This window comes from Hippocampus guttulatus, chromosome 16 (genome assembly GCF_054856545.1).
Source record: "Hippocampus guttulatus isolate MCC_2025c chromosome 16, RoL_Hgut_1.0, whole genome shotgun sequence".
In the NCBI taxonomy this organism is placed as follows: Eukaryota; Metazoa; Chordata; class Actinopteri; order Syngnathiformes; family Syngnathidae; genus Hippocampus; species Hippocampus guttulatus.
Genome location: NC_141276.1, coordinates 1937860 through 1954896, shown reverse-complemented (window position 1 = coordinate 1954896; position 17037 = coordinate 1937860). Strand labels below are relative to the sequence as shown.

Genomic DNA, 17037 nt, shown 5'->3' with positions numbered 1-17037 from the left:
GCATTTCGCTTATGCTGAACTGAATATTTTATTATATTGTTAAAATATATCTGACATCTGAATGACCATATTATGAACATTGCTGTTTTAGCACAACAAAATGTGTTGGACAAAATTACCGAAACGCATAATTCAATAAATAAATTAATTATCGGTTCGTAATAATGAAAGTGATTTTTTTTAACCAATGCAGATTTACCCAGTTAGAAGGTAAAACTGATCTGTTGACACATTTATTACAGGAAAATCAAATGTTGATAAAACATTGTCCAGTCATGTATTGTACTGTACTTATGGAATGACTGTACTTCACACACACAATATATTACCAGCAGGTGGCAGTACAATAACGTAAAACTCGAGAAAGAAAATGAAGCACTGGTATGATAACAGCAGAGTTTTTGCACACACATTTTCAAAAATGTCTTTTTGTCTGCAAGGACAGTTGTCATTTTACACATCATATTAGCATGACCATTCATTCTCAGTCGTTTTATTTGACTACAATAATAGGATTTTTGCTACAACACAGCACATTTAAAGGGACCCAAGGAGGTTTAACAATAACCTGTAGGGCTAATTAAAATGCTGCGAATGCCATAGTCGCCTGGACTGACATCAAACTGCAGTTTTATGGAAAATTGCAGGAGGTCAGAGAGGCTGCAAATATCAAAGAGGAGAGTGACATTTGAATTTTGTACAAGTGAATTACCCAACAGGCGGCATGTTTTATTAACCTGTTCGCCAGTGGGAAGAAAATGGAAATTGCTAACCTTTGCATGGTAGCTAAATCTTGTAAACGCGAGTGTTGGTGGCATAACCTGATTGTTTCCCCAGGCTCTTCATTTAATGTGTTACATGGGGAGGCAGGTTTAAACTTCAGCTCAGTGCTGACTCCAATATGATTAACAGCACTAACCACGGCTGAAAAATAGGAGCTAAACTGAGGGAACAGTCAAGACCCGCAACAGCAAATAGCACAGTCTTCACACTTTAAAACCGCACACCTCTGGTACACAAATGGAAACGTATTCATAGAAAACTAAAAAAACTCAAGTCGACCATCTCTCTTGAGCTACAATACCCATCCATAACAATCAAAAGTGAAGAAAATTTGTCATTTCATGAGATTTTCTGCCCCCCCCCAAAAAAAAAGAATTGCAATAAACCTGAACTCACCCGATTTGTTTGCATTCGTGGGCCACATGAAGTGATGCGGGGGCCGAGTAAGGCCCCTGCGCCTTGAGTTTAAAATCCCATTGTTGAGACTGAAAGAGAAAGGTTAAACATATGATGTGGCTCGTGCAAACGGGTCATTGAGTTCAAACGCAGATGATAATCTTCTCAACTGTAATGTCCCATCTCTTGCAAATCCTTCAATCATCTTAAAATGCTGGCATGACATGCCGCTGGACACAACATATGGTCAACAGCCTGAAGACCACACGCGTGCAGTACGTTTAACTTGCACCTTCTTGACAAATGGGTCATCATCCGAGAGGGAAATAAAACAGCCTTTCTTTCCATTGGTATGAAATGTGTCAAGCTATTGTGCACGGAGGAATACTTTATCAAATACAAATTTATATACCGGTACATATATATTAGTTTTTTTTAACGCATACTCTTTTAGAACAAGAATGACTGTATTCTGTGAGAACACCAGAACCCCCTTCTATTGAAAGTGAAGTACTGATGAGGCAACATCAGTAGTTGTCAGTGAATGCGTCACGGGTGCGTTGAATTGAATGGGAGCACTGAAGCGGGCTGATATCTTTCAGGAGCACAAAAGAGCCAAGATGAGATAAGTAAAAAGGGGACTACTGATGTAACGAGTACATTTAAAAGACTCAAATGACGGTTGAGAAGAATGAAGTTGCAGGAAAACCACACAAAACAACAACAAAGAAATAGTTTGTACAGTGGTGTGTGAGGTCTGTCCCAGATTAAAAACATAGGGTGTCATCGATGCTTTGTTCAACAGACACTTAGCATGAGGCTGTCACACTGACCCATTCAGCTGGCAGTCAAAAGTGCCTGTGGGCACGGGCGGCGGGGGAGGGGCGCCGCTCTCGGGACCAGTGCTTCATTTTAGCATATAGGAGAGCAGAGCCTGAAAAAACTTGGCCCATTGTGGACCGGAAGAATGATGTAAAATGGCACCGGACCCTAACATTAAGGCTTGGCAGTGACCTTATATGAAGCGCAGTCAGTTCAAATTCAAATTCATCCTTTTAAATTCTGAAACACAAAATTTTGCACTGGCCTGATGTTTACTGAGACCAAGGCAACCGAGAGAACCGCTACGAAATGACGAGAATAGACTGTTGGGAATAAAGTCAGACCATTTCATGGAACCGATATTAGAAGCAAGGTTGTATCGAGGTGCTTCTGATACTGCTTAGGCCAACAGAGGCCTTGCTGTCCCTTTATAACCCACCCAGTGGTTCTAAATAATACACAACACCCCCTTTTATTTTTTAATAATTGCATTTTATTAATTGAAAAACAATAAACAAAACAAAAAAGCAAAAAAAAAAAAAAAAAAAAAAAAAAAATAGGAGCAGAACCAGAACAGTAGCATTAGGTAAGACAAGGCGAGAGACACTTAAATAAGAGTTCCATGGAGGTGGGGACTAAGGTGAAGGCGAGTCGATGTGGGAGCGGGTGGAAGGACAGGTTAGATTATGTACACTTGTTTCTCACTGCAGGACTGGAAGGCCCCATAAAAAGGGAGGGGGTCGGAGACGCTAAAACACCAGAGAGAAAGGCACTATCCAGAGAGAGCGAGAAAAAAAAAAAAACAGAAAACACAAGGACAAACACTGGACAGAACGGAGATCGAAATCTTTGACCAAAAAAAAAACAAAACCAAGTGCTCGACACCATTTGACAAAAATCAACAACATTTAAGCTGATCTGTCATGTGAACAACAAAAAATTGACAATTTTGGGAAGTGTTCATGTGTGCCAGTTGCCGACTGTTTTTTTTTACATGCGATTATCCAATCTTGGCCCCCCATGCTATGCGCACATATGATGAGGAGAGTTTTTAGAAACGTATGTACGTTAACTAGCTGGACTGAACTTGGGACCAATGAACGTGCATAACATGACAGCGTGTTTTCCCTTGCGCGGCCGCGTAGTTCACTTCTTCGGGCCTGCTTCCCTCATGCTAAGATCTGTGGACTCAGTCAGGTACATTCAAATGGTTGCAACAAACGCAATGTCTTGGGGGGGGGGGGGGGTGGCCGACGTCACACATGGCTTGCATTCGCGGCTGCGTACCCTTGCCGCTCAACGACAGGAGCTTTCCAGCTCCATTGGTTTCTTCTCCCGGTGCCAAGTGGACTTCCCTTGCGCGTGGAACGTCGCGTTATCCGAGACCTCTCAGATAGAAACTTGAAGGACAATTCAGCACATTCTACAGCTACCAGGTCTTATCCCGACAAACCATTGAACATAAGTTACAAATTTGTGATGAGAGGTAATACAGACAAACACATACAAATATATAATATATATATATTCTTAAAAAATGGATTCTCTCTATAGTTGATTTATTTATACAGCCAGTGGCTGATGTACAATGCTCACGAGCCAATCATCGTAGACATGGAAACTTGCTGTATATGGCATCAGTTTGCTTATTTTTTTTTCTTCAGTTTTTTTAAAAACAATTTCTTTCTTTTTTTTTGTTGTACATTTTCCGGTGTTTTTCCTTTAAAACGGATGTGGCCGATAAAAGAACATGCGGCAAAAGCAAAACACAAGGCGGCAGAATGTTAAGAAGTTAAGGAGTAGACAGAAGCGGCTCGTGGGAGTCGAATCATTTGGTTCTCTCTTTTGCAATCCTCACCGAGGCGCTCGCGGTCTCGGTGCAAGTCAAGGTGGATTTTGCTCAGCTGCCACCCACCACAAAACGCCGCCTATGACGGCGCTCCTGTCGGATATCTCTCTCTCTCTCTCTCTCACTTTTCACTTGTTTGCATTCTTCCTCTCTGCTCCTGCTATTGTGGGGTTGGTGAAGAGGAGGGGGAGGAGTAGGGGGGTTGTTTGGGGATCAGATGAGGGTGGAGGGACTGATGACATCTAGAATGATGACTATGATGATGATGATGGTGGTGATGGTGGTGGTGGTGGTGCGATGGCCGTTTACATGGCGGGACTGTTTCACATGTTCCGATTGACCGGCGTGACGTAGTTGCGCGGGAACATGCCCGTTTGGCCGTGGCAACCGCCTTTCCACCAGTTGGGGTCAGAGTTGTCCAGCACTTGGATGAAGTCGCCGCGTCGGAAACCCAACTCGCCTTCCTCCTGGGGGTCGAAGTCAAAGAGCGCCTGCACGTATGTGGGATGCTGTCCCATGGGAGCGAGGAAACACAAGCGGGCGGGTGTTAGCCAAGGTGCACCGGCATCACAGCAAGGGAGAAAAAAAAAAAACGGGAACAGTAACACTGGGGACTGATGTAACTCTTAATTACAGTACACCAATGAGACTAAGGCAGGATATTACACTGCACACTTAGAATCACATTTCCAAATTTCAACTGGGATGTGTGCCACGGCAGCGTGAAGAAAAAAAAGGAACGGAAACAAAATGAAATAAAATTGACATCTATGCTAATTTCTTGTTTGTTGCTACATGTTAGCATTACGCTAGTGTAATCTTGTTGAATGCAAATATTTTGTTGCTTCATTATATCACGTTTGTCTTTAATGTTCACGAACAACAAGATAGCACAAATCCAAATAGCTCCACAGGAAGTTACCGTGCTCGTCGTTACCTGGTGGACCTGCTCGATGTCCCGCAAAAAGATTTGCTGGTTACGGGAGACGGAGGTGGAGCGATGGTAGTCCACCAGCTCGTTGAGGGAGTTAAACTTCACCACCCACAGGAAATACTTGCCGGCGCCGTCACGGAGAACCTTGAAGTGCTGCACATCGTTCCCAAACCTGCAAAGGGGCACGGCCAGAAAAGCATTTAGGCGTGACAATGAAATTGCAAATTAATTCGAGTGGAGAAACAAGACGCATCTTTCGGGAAGGTCAAACTGGAAACGCAGAAGAGGAAGTAAGGTCGTTTACGAAGCAAATACTGGAAAAAAAGATAATGGGTGAACGCGGCTGGGACTTCACGAGAATAAGGAAGCGGCCGCGTTGATGACTCAGACCGCCGGAGCTCGAAAATGTGTGAAGCTGGTCGATTGTTCTGAGAGTGAGCGATGACGGACGTCGAACGTCGAACCCCGGTTTGTGCGGCGCTACTCACTTGACTGAGAGGGAGAAGTCGCCTGGCGCACTCTCACTCTCTCGAATGAGGAAGGCGCCGTCGTGCCTTTGTTTGTTGAGCATCTCCTCCGCTTTGGCCCGAGGGATCTTCCCAAAGAACCATCTGGAGGAGAAAACAACCACTTGGGGTGACTATTTGGACCCCAAGAAATACAAGCATCTTGACCGATATCGTGTGCCGATACGCGCGGCGTGTCTCCGCAAATACAACCGTGTACGAGTCGATCAGTAGTATTGCTAAGCAACAGAGGAGAACCCCGCGATGTACATTTTGTACCCAAGCAAGGTCGCGGCGGCAGTTAACTTCCCACGGTTCGTCGGAACGAAGGCCTTTTCGCCATTTTGTCCTTATAAAGGTGTTCGGTGCCATCAAAATCGGCCAATGGAAAATGAACGAGGTGTAATAGGGGCTTTGAAACCCGACCGATATCGGGGCGGAAATGTAAACGAGGTACGTTGAAATGTTTCTGTCATTAACTTGTTTCAACGGAACAAGTGACCACGCAAGTACATGTATGCAGACTTGGTCTGGGGGGGGGGGGGGGGTGGTATCAATGCATCCTGAACAATTGACCCAGTGGGCAAAAAGGTTTCATTGCACAACAATGCTGAAGTCAATATCTCATTAAGGACAAAAGCCTGCAGCCTCTGACATGGAAAGCAGTCGAGCTTTCAAGCGAGTACGACTGACGTCACTTTGTTTTGCTTTTGGTGAGGTGACGTTTGACGCATGACTATTTGCTGTAGTCTGTTGGCAATTTCATTAATAACTTATCGCGGAAGGCCCAACAATGGCCCGATGACGGCGAGTCAACACATGAAAAATAGACTCAGTCGAGTTATCCAGAGTATGTTTGGTTTTGTGGTTGTGCAGTAATGTGTGTCCATTTTCTGAACCGCTTGCCCTCATTGGGGTCATAGGCCGGGTTGGGGGGGGGGTGGGGGGGGGGGGGGGAAGAGGCATGGCTATGAGAATCCAAGCATGCAGAAAAAAAGTTGTCAACATGACAAGAGCAGTGCCCAAGTACTTACGGGTGGGCCTTCATTTCGATGTAATTCTTGGGAATGAAGCCATCTTTCCCATTTAGCTCCGCCTTGTACCAGTTCTGATCACACTCTTCATTTAATACCTGTCGATGACATAACAAAAACAGGCGTGGTTCATGTCACACATGATCACGTTAACAACGGAAAGCATACGACATCACGCGGGTCCCCTGAATGGCAATTTCACCTTTGATGCGGACACACGACATGAAAACGGCAGAGTACCATTACAAATATGATACGGTCAGCAAATGAGCCAACTGCCGAACAATTTACGGTGAACAAGTACCGTACAGTAGGGAACACGTGAAGGGTGCCGTAGAAAGACGAATTGAGATGAACATGACCAACGGGAAGGAACGATTACCGGTTGAAGCTACTTCTACCAGCGGCCCGGTGGAGAACATGACTCGTTCTGATGCTGTGTTGAGATAGCGATTGTTTTGCTCTCACATTCTCAAGCGTCGAATGAAGACCACTCTTGAAATAGAATGAGCGGAAACAAATGCAGATCAAGTCAGCGATGGGAGTTACCTCAGCCACAACCTCAAGTGATATTTCTGGATTGCATCATTGGTTGCGTGTGCGTGCGGCTGGTGGGTTTTTACTGTATAATCCTCTCGCTCCGTTCAAAAATAGAACGCAGACCTTTTACTTATGGGGGTAAGAATGTCGGTACCATTGTTGCAGTTCACATTCACTTTTGTATAAAACGTCTTTTTGCTCTCAGAAGTAGCCACGAGTGCCGTCGTTTCATTTCACTTCGATGGCATGTTGAGCACAAACTCTCACCTGCTTCTTGCAGCCTAACCAATTCAAAAAAACAAAAACCGCAGAAGCAGTCATTGTGATGCAGATGAGCATGAATGCGTGGCAAAAGCCAGGCAGTCAGTCACACGATTGAGACGTTGAGCGGCTTGATGGTATTAATCTCAACCCTTGGAAGCAGTCAGGCAGAATCCTGCGTTGACGAATGACTCTGTTTCACTCATTAGAATTTCACAAGCTCACAGGCTTGACTTCCTTTGATCGCATCGCAGCCACATAATTCAAAGAGGAAGAGATGCTTTTTTTGGGGGGGGGGGCAGCGATATCTCTTGCTGTTAAAAATCAGACGTCCTCGGCCTCTCCCCCCTTTTCCGGATCGCTTTGCCTCTCCCTGAAAACTTGAATTGTTTCCCCCACCCGGCCAAGACAGCTGTCCCGTTGGCCCTGGCGGATTGTAGGTGGCCCGGGTCTTTTTTGTTGCAGCGAGCTCGCAGAATGCCAGCTGTCATTTGCTTTTCTCAGCTGCTAACCCTCGTGTACCTAACCGAGCGCTTGAGGCAGAGGACTTCAAATACAAGCTGGTGGAAGCCTTTCAGCGGTACAAGCGGCTGCGGGGTCTGTTTTCGAGGAGCCAGAAACAGTGGCACCGCCGCAAAGAGACGCCATCGTCCGCTCGCAAGCACCAATCAACCCTGCGCAAATGTCCTGTCAAGTGACATGCTACTCAACAGAACAATTTTGAGTCACTTCTTCACTGCACAGATCGGAGGACGGTGACATGTCGAAAGCAGCGCATTCAACAAAACAGGACAAAAGGGGTCACGTGCGCTTCCTGAAGACACGCCGGTGCTTGTCTTGTCAATTTGCCAGTGAAGTCATCTTACCGCAGAACACGAGACCACCTCTGCAAAAAAGATGACACCCTACGGACGGCGCAGCGTAATCTGTGACTGAGACATCAAAGTGCACAGATGCTTATCCGATTTGAATAATCCACATTGAGGCGGCCCCGAAAAACACAACGGACTGGATATTGGTGACAGAGCAGTGTTTACCAAAATGAGCGGCGACACGGCACATTATTTCCCCTCCATTTGGGTTAGAGGCCTGGTTATAATCAAACCAAAGCCACTGGAATCGGTCGGCTTTTTCATCTGCCGTCTCCAGGAACCAAATATCTGCTCGGCAGGCAGTTTTCAGACCATAGCGAAATGGCACAACTACAGCCATATGTCTACGGATGAGTCGTCTCTGCTCCAAGGCGCGCCATTGGAAGATTTGGATCCTTCTCTTTTTGCTGACTATTTGTTTTGGTCTTTTTAATCCGATTGGGCCACAACAGATCGAAATTGCTATTTGACAGAGTCGGGTCCATACCAGGGATTATCTTCTCCACAGCTGCCACAGCTGCCACTGCAGACCTCCTTTCGCACGTTTGATTATTAGAGCGCTTGAATCGACACAGCCACGAATGAACAGACGTGGCCGTCCTGAACGCGACTTCTCGTCCTGTGTACTTTGTTCAGCACGTCAGCTCCGTTCCTGTAGAATTGCCAGTCAGGGATACAATTGCTTCACTTCATTGTAATTGTGTCATCCCACTTGTCGATAACAATTGGGAAACAACAATGGAGGATCATACAACTTATTTTTTGCAGTCGAGAAATGCACCAAATTGTTTTTAATCAAACCTGTTTGCCATTTGATAGAGATTCTGCATCGAGAAGTAGTAAGTCTCTGATGAGGGCCATCTCACTGTTGAGCCTTAACATAGCTACCATATTTTTCAACTGTTAAGTCGCATCGGTCTAAAAAAAAAAAAAGCATCATGAAAACTCAAGAGCGTTGTTCAAACGTACACCAAAAGAGGAGCGCTGAATCCTAGTACGCCACGAAGAACAGACGGAAACAGTTCTTGATCGAGCTGCTGATTGGCTTCCAAACACAGGCTGTATTTGGGAAGTAATGGGAGAGCAGCGCACTCTGCTTCTCCAACCCACACACGCGCGCACACACCTGAGAGTGCTGTCAGGGAATCAGAGTGAATTTCCAAACGCGGCCTGTGTTGATGGCAATAACCGAGTTGCGGTTGGACGAAACGGCAGGTTTTAACTATGCAAAGTTCTTCTTTTTAGTTTAAAATGGTTTACCTGAACGAGTCTCCCGCGTGTCATCGTGACCAAAAGTAGAATAGTGGTTGGTTATTGTGCCCTTTGATGCTTGTTGTGGTGTGAGAAAGCTGCACGCTAAAATTAGAATGTCACACATTGGTTGCCCTGACTACTGCTTCTTCTTCTGCTGCTGCTACCATTTCTTCTACTTCCGTTTGGCAGTTGACACTTGGTTGGTGCATTCGAGCCATAAAGAAGGTGGCCAGCGACGGTAATGCATGACTACCGCCAGTTCTTCTCCTCCTTTTTTAGAGGTTGGCAGCATTTGCCAAGAGAGTCGGGGAGCTGGAATTTGAATACACACAAGTCGCACTTGCGTAGCGGTCGCAGGACTACAAAATAAAATTGCAATTTATATATGGAAATTGTTGAGCCATAACAAAGCGCAAATGAGGGAGTTGGAGACAACAAGATGACAAATGCACTTGTGCAGTCCACATGGGATGGAAATAATTCAAGAGCAGGGATTTAGTGCGAGATAATCCGGCCATGAGACACAGCTCGGTCGCTGGAGAAAGACAAATTCAGATTCAGAATTCGTTTTGGCCTCAGAGCGACCCCTTCTACTAAATCGCATAAGACACCGATTGGCAATTTAGACCACAGGAAACGGACGGTTCTAAAAGGGCCGTGCACAAAACGGTAAACCAACACAAAATTAAGGAACGTAACAAGAGCAGAATAATTCCAACATACAGATTTTTCCACTTCTAACGCGGCCTGACGGCTATTTCAAAGGCTCATGATGTAATCATCATGGAAACGGGGGGTGTTAGTCAGACAACACCGAACCGTGCCCCAAAGACCGGTCATCATATGACACATCAACACACAGTCAGTACTCTTCAGTAGACGCGTGTTGTGTAGTCTCTACTGCTGTGGGCTGATGTCTACTTCACCTTATCTGAAGAAAAAAAAAATAAATAATAATAAAGGCGCCTCAGTCGACCTCGTTGGATCCATCACCAAAGGATTAACTCTGCCTCGGGGTGCGCAGTATGTGGTAGATGGTAAAAATGTGGCCTACTTTACAGATTTAGACTCTCCCGACCAATGGGATAATGCTCGGTGACTCAGTGGCGCTCAAAGGACAGCGCGCGCGCGTGTGTATGGAGGTTCCCCTACAGGTGGACGCACAGGGCCGCCGCCCCGTTGGCCCCGCCCTTTTGGTGTTCTCGTTGAATCGGCCTCAATGGGGAAAATGATTTCAAGCATGTCTAATCACAGAGCTGGAGGAGGCGCTTTTGATTGTTTTTTTTTAAACCGTTCTGTCCATCCATTTGAAGGCCCACAAGCAGCCAAGAAATCCACAGCAAACCAGAGCCGATTTGCGTCCCCCCAACGTAGTTAAGTCAAAGCGTGGATTTGGATTTGGATGGAAACGCACACAGTGTACGCTTCGGACATTTCGCTCTCAAAAGGCAGCGCTGACAAACCACTTTTCATCGAGCGGGATCAATAGGCAAAGTGGGGCCCATTAATCAGGGATGGGCGGAGAGGCTTTGTGGAAAGTAAGGCGGCAACAGGCTTAAAAGCTTCTTTCGAGGATCCCGTTGAAGCGGTCTGACACAGAAAGGACAGTGAGGCAGAAGAGAAGAACCTTTCATAGTGAAAACGGCAAAGCGAGGAGAATAAAACGGCCGAGGTTTGGCAACTTGTGTTTCTCAGCACGACGCCGTGGTAGCTGCAGACAAGGCTTGCCGGAGTCGACTGTGGAGATGCAGGAAGTTGCAGGGGGGGGGTTTTGGACGACACAAACAGGATGTGAAAAAAGCTACGCTGTGGTATTAATATAAACGCGCGCAGATACAATAAACTTGCACTACTGTTGGGACAAACTACACAGTCTCTCGAAACCTCATTTGTCCTCAGAGTTTTGGGATGGGGGGAAAAAAAACTGCCAGTTGCAAATGACTCCAAGAAAGAAAATAAATTGGCCAAGAAAGGTTAACATTTTTAGAAAAGGAGTGAGAATAGGCCGAATGACTGCTGATGTCATATTTGCTCGTTTCTGATTGATTAGAGAGCCAGAAAGAAAGCACGAAAAGCCAAAAAAAAAAAAAAAAGAAGAAAAAAAGAAAAGGACAGAAAAAGAAAAAAAGAGACGCAGACAGAAAGAGAGAAAAAGGGGAAAAATAGAAAGCACAAAAGAAAGAAAGTGTGGGAAGCTCGAGATCTATGCTTTGTTTAAAAAAAAAAGCAGCTTTTGAAAGCGATACTCGAGATAACTAAAGAACGACTTGCGTAAAGAGATCCTGATTTGATAATTCAGCCGGGTAACTTCCCTCTCAACACTCAAGATGCTTTGTGTGAAATAAACAACATGGCCCTTTCCAAATGGATTCCAAACAAGCTCAGATACGATTTTACGATGAACGTTCTCGTCCTCACTTCTTATTTTATTTAATGCCACCAATGATGGATGAACTAGGTCCTTTCGCTACACTTTTAACTTTTTTTTTCCCCCTGTAATTCTGGTTCATACCACAAATGTTGTGGACTTGGTGAAAGGAGCGCTCATCATCACCAACTCCGAAGAGATGCGATGCGATCGTTAACTTATTGCACTTGCCGGGCGTAGAGAAGTCGGCGGGTAGTCAGCAAACGCGGCGAGCACAATGAGTTTCAATTAGAAGTATTGACATAGAGCGCCGAGATCTGTTGACAGGAGCTTATTCCGTCAGCGCGATGGGCTGTTAATCTTTATTTATTCAGAGAGGAAATGAGCACAGTGCTTGGGGCAGTGGCCAGACCTTCGCAGTAAGACGTCCCCCGCTTTGCCTCCACATCGGCGGCCGTGAACATGAAGAACAGCAGATAGGCAACATCCAGCAAAAAATAAAAATAAAAAAAATGGCGCAGGACTCCATACGGCAACCTAACCACGATCTAAGTCACTTTTCTATGTGGTGGTCTTCCCATAACAGTTCACCCGCACAAAGACGAGGCTGTGATATACCGAGGTGATGCTTTGCTTCGTGACTCACGAGAGGCCAAACGACAGAACTAAATGTTGCCGAATGACTCAAGGCTGCAAATTAGAAGGGAGCCCGGTCGGGGCGGCCAGCTGTTGTGAAACACAGCGATGCAGTGATTGCTCGCTGGAGGCGAGTTGCGGAACCTGATTACTAAATATCCCGGCGACAGTGGACAATGTGGGGCTTTCTTACATCTTAACCCGTGGCCACAGAAACCTCCCTCAGATGCACGAATCTCCGTTGGGGCGCGCGGCTCCGAGGACACGTGCGGTGTACGTACAAGTCTGCGATTATCACCTTGAGTTCAATGAATTCGATATCGATCCAAAGAACCGTGGCCATGGCCGAATGCGTCAGAATCGGCCTACGGCTAGCCTTGACCGCATAAACGTTGGCGCCGCTGAGAACCAATTCGCGCTTTGTCCGCCGAAAGCCAGATTTCAGCCTCGCGGAGCACATGCGGCGTTTCGGTCCGTCTGATCGCATCTGTATCTGGGCAAGTGGTGTTGGTTGTTGCGCACACAAGTAGCTTGGGCAATATGGTGGACAAAAAATAGAAGATCAATTAAAAACAACTACATGTATTAAAGATAAAACAAACTATGAAGAGGAACAATACCATTGAAATTGAATTCTGATTGTCCTTTTTTTTTTTGGGGGGGGGGGGGTGCAATTTCAATTGCTATTGATCAGGTGTCAATTGCAACTGGCCTGTAAGGATGACGTCGTGATAATAAGTTTAGTCACTCGGGTCGCCCGATAAAATGCTACTAAATAATACAGCTTTCCTTTGAAAGAGAAAGTCCTGAAAATGTAGTTACACACTAAGCAGTTACAAGTTACATAACATGGTTCCATTTTCTTCCCGCCGTGCATCTGTCTCGGCCAGACACAGCTGTAAAGGATGGCCGCAGTTAGAAGGGGAGGAAACAAGAGGAAGAGGGGAAACGGGCTCAAGAAGATGAAAGAGCGAGAGAAAGGAGGATTCAATCCGACAGAGGGGAAGAACGCTGGGCCTGCTTCTCAAAGCAAATTAGTCCAATGGGGAAAGCATCCAACAAATGATTCAGATGAATCGCCGATGGCGCCGGGGGCAGTATGATGGCAGTCTATTTTAGACTCAACTTCTCTCTAGAAATAACTTGAAAAGAAAATAAAAAAAAATCGCAAGTTCGAGCAGCAATATGAATTTGGAGAAAGACGACTTGTAAGAGGAAAAAAAAAAATCTGTCCGCGGTTCACATTTTAACGGCTGTTACATGAAAGATTTAAAATGCAAATTTAAATAAACATTCTTTTTCCATTCTTTGGGTGGCAGTTGAATCGTTGAGTGTACGCTGGACTCAAACAGAACATTTTAAGGAAAACATACAATTCACCGGCGACTTGCATGACAGACAGATTTTTTTCGATGCGACAATGAACTTTATTCCTGCTTCAATGTTGAGCACACAATTTTACCGTGGGATCACTATTATTCTTTTATTTCTGGGGCAACCGACACAAAAAGCAAAAGGAGAAAAAAAAAGAGCAAAACAGAAAGTGTTACGCTCATAAACCACACTCGATCTTGTGGCAGTTTACCAGTTGCGAATGATGGATTAAATATAGATTTTGTTTGAAGATTTGGACCTTCCGCTGTCGCATTGATTTCTGCGCATTCAGTAAAAACATAGCTATGCACTCTACTGCGGAAATAGTGGACGCCAAGTACACTAATAATTGCAGAGCCGCGGGGACCAAGCCAGGCCACGAGTAGTGAAAAGCCACAATCAGGCTTATTATAGTTCTGGAATTTGAATTCTAGTTAGTCTTTATTTTGCTTTGAGTCTTGAATTTGTCATTTAGTGTTGATTCATTGTCAGGGCGGCATTGTTCCTTTTTAATTACATAATGATAATTATTTTTAAACACTTAATTTTAGTTTTCGTTTTTTTAAAAAGTATGTAAGCGAGCGTGCTGCGTGACCACATATTCATATGCAAACGAGTTCATCACCTCAGAACACATGCATTTAAGGAATAAAACAAACCGAGGACCCGCTGTGATGTCTTGTTTTTGGCACTCAAACAGTGCTTACATAAAGCCACGCAGACAAAGTATTCCTTCCAATGAAAAGCAAATGATTTCCACATACCTTAAGGACCTCTCCGCGCTTAAAGCTAAGCTCATCTTCAGCAGTCGCTTTGAAATCGTATTTGGCAATGGCCTCCATGGCGTGCGTGCGAGATAACGTCTTGGCTCAAGTTGGGATTCAGGGACTGAATCAAAAAATAAAAACAGCGCTTATCCCAGCTCCAGATGCTTTGCTCCCGAGTCTCTCCTCCCGTCTGTGACCCGTTGCTCTACGGCTTTGACCTTACATAAAGGTCGCAGCTAGGTTCCTGCAAAAAAGGGGAGAGAAAAAGCCGACTAAAACAGACGGGCCTGGCAAAAATGCACGTTTGTGCAAAACGTTCTTCAAAAGAAGCAGGGATGTGTCATCCTCATGCAAACAGACACCGTGACAATTGACGGCAACTGCTTTTGCATTATAAAATGAGTAAAATGGCGTTTGTGAGGACATTCACTCAATCCCTTGCCTGTCGTTGAGTCCTAAGCACCTGTGCAGACTGGAGATTATCCAGAGCAGTCAGTGATACATTCGTGCAACCTACACTTGCTAAACGGATAAAGCAGCGTTATCTCATTAGGTTGTTTTCGATATGCATCAATCTAATGCAGCCGGACGATCCCTAAGGTCATTAAACCTGACTTGCACGTTGCACGCCAACAGTGAACATTGTCACTTATATGTGTATGTATTATATAAAGTGTGTGTGTGTATATATATATATATATATATATATTACACACACACACATATATACTGTATATATAACACACATATATATACATATACATAAAACATAAACACACTGTATAAGCGTTCTAAACGTGAGTCAGAGACGTTACAACAGAGGATGTGAGACACTTCTAGAAAAGTCGTTAAGAGTGCGCAAGGCAAGCACATAAATATGACTCCAATCCGCGGAAACAGTTTCATCTATTAAGTGATTGTCAGAAAAGTTAGGAACAAATCATTGTTATCCGTCTATAAAAAGAAGGAGCCGGCGTTCAAATGGCACGATCGTGCTTTCAATGCCACTAATCTTGATAGGTTTTCCCCAGTAGTGTCGGCTGGGATGTAAATGTACACAAACGGCATATTTGGGGTGGTATCGTGCTTCCAAGCATTCCCACAGACCTCTGCCTTTAGCCCCCAAAAGACTGCGCCCAGTCAACTGGGAGGCTAAAAGGTTAGCATGCCGGCTAACGGTCGGATAACAATAACTCAAGTGATTCTCCAACTCACACTAATCTATCACAACCAGCTAAAGCAGAGGTGACATTAGTCAATAAGTGAAAGCGTGTTTAAGTCAAGCGACGCGTTGCTACATGACGGGGAAACTTGCCGCTTGCTTCGCGTTGGCAATTTTGACAAGGGAGAAAACAGATTTTTTTTTTCAGAGCGCAAGCTGTTGTTGCTAGCATAGTGGCACAGTTAGCCCCTCTAGCCTCACTTAACTTGACTAGCCTGCGTCGCGAAAAGGGAACAGCCGTACACAACTTTGACGCGTAAAGACTGGGAGGGGAAACTCACCACTCGATATATTCCGTGTCGATGTTACCACCGTAACAATGGAATCCAGATCGCGTTGTTATCCGCTCCTCGTTCTCGGTTTTGGTGGTGGAAAAACAAAAAAAATCCCCCAATGTGTGTCATGTATCGCTTCCAGCCCGTCCTCGGAGCCTGACTCGAGCGTTAGCTTAAGCTTGGCGACGTATATTTCCGCTTCCTTTCACTGAGCAGGGATGGTCACCTCGGTAGACATACAAACCGTAGATCGCCGACTTGAGCGCCGTGTCGTACGCCATATTATACAATACAATACATCATTAGTGCTTTCATCTCACAACAGCTGCAGATGTAACAAAGTGCTTTACAGAATATCTAACCAAATAAAAAGAATACAACAGAACACATAACATAAAACATCGCCAATAATACTCAATTCAGCTGTATTTATAGAGCAATTTAAAACAACCACTGCTGTATACAAAATGCTGTACACGCAGCAAAAACAATGCATACAACAATAAACAGCAAATTAATACCGAAGACAGTAAAAAGCACGAAAACAATACTAATACTTTAAGTCCGCAATACTGTAGTTGCGTACTGTGAATCTTTACAGTGAAGTTTACAGACATTTACAAAGCATTACAAATGGATTTTCAGTACAAATGATATGGAGCTCAAGAAAAAAGTGAACTGGATGCTAGTGTAATCAAACAAAAATATGAAAATTGGGAGAAAACATTCAAAGATGGATACAAAATAACTAGCAGTCCAACGTTGAGAGAATTTGAGCGGAAGGTAAAGATGCGGTAGATCTAACACATCCAATATGGCGGACCCCCTAACGTATCGGAGCAACGGGCAATATGATCCCACAAATGTCTACGTATGATGTTTATTTTATGTCACACAGTGCTTGTAGGAACTGAAACTCCGCCCGCCCCGACTGTTCCCCTTTTCTCCCCCCATCATAACTGTCACCACCAAAACGGCCTCCTTAATCCGTGTGATTATTCATCTACATCGCGGGGGAGGGGACATTTTTTTGCGCTCAGGGGCCACATTGGTGTTTTAAAACTCTATTTTTTTAACTTCAATTTATTTTGAACAAAGACAAAAACTCTGATAGTCATTTTGATTTTGCACTTAAAACATTTAT

General features: G+C 44.7%; 1 protein-coding gene across 2 annotated transcripts; it reads right to left on the bottom strand.

The window, feature by feature from the left end:
* Positions 1 to 2695: 2695 nt before the first annotated feature.
* grb2b (growth factor receptor-bound protein 2b) lies at positions 2696 to 16118 on the bottom strand. 2 transcript variants are annotated; one of them, XM_086133510.1, is made up of 6 exons: positions 15900 to 16118; positions 14394 to 14640; positions 6325 to 6422; positions 5273 to 5395; positions 4773 to 4956; positions 2696 to 4359 (listed from the first exon to the last, which is right to left on the bottom strand). In XM_086133510.1, exons 2-6 carry the CDS (start codon positions 14469 to 14471, stop codon positions 4174 to 4176), a joined length of 669 nt encoding a protein of 222 aa, XP_085989636.1. In that variant the 5' UTR covers positions 14472 to 14640; positions 15900 to 16118; the 3' UTR covers positions 2696 to 4173. The 2 variants fall into 2 exon arrangements, with proteins under 2 accessions (XP_085989636.1, XP_085989637.1); XM_086133511.1 differs by having other exon boundaries at positions 4788 to 4956; positions 15900 to 16106.
* Positions 16119 to 17037: the final 919 nt, after the last annotated feature.

Bases quoted from the DNA above. Each gene is read 5' to 3' on its own strand.
- grb2b (XM_086133510.1), bottom strand. From the start codon at position 14,471: ATGGAGGCCATTGCCAAATACGATTTCAAAGCGACTGCTGAAGATGAG. The intron at 5,396-6,324 runs GTAAGTACTTGG...TTTCTCCTCCAG, and splicing joins ATCGAAATGAAGGCCCACCC to ATGGTTCTTTGGGAAGATCC. The intron at 4,360-4,772 runs GTAACTTCCTGT...CCCATGGGACAG, and splicing joins ACCAGGTAACGACGAGCACG to CATCCCACATACGTGCAGGC.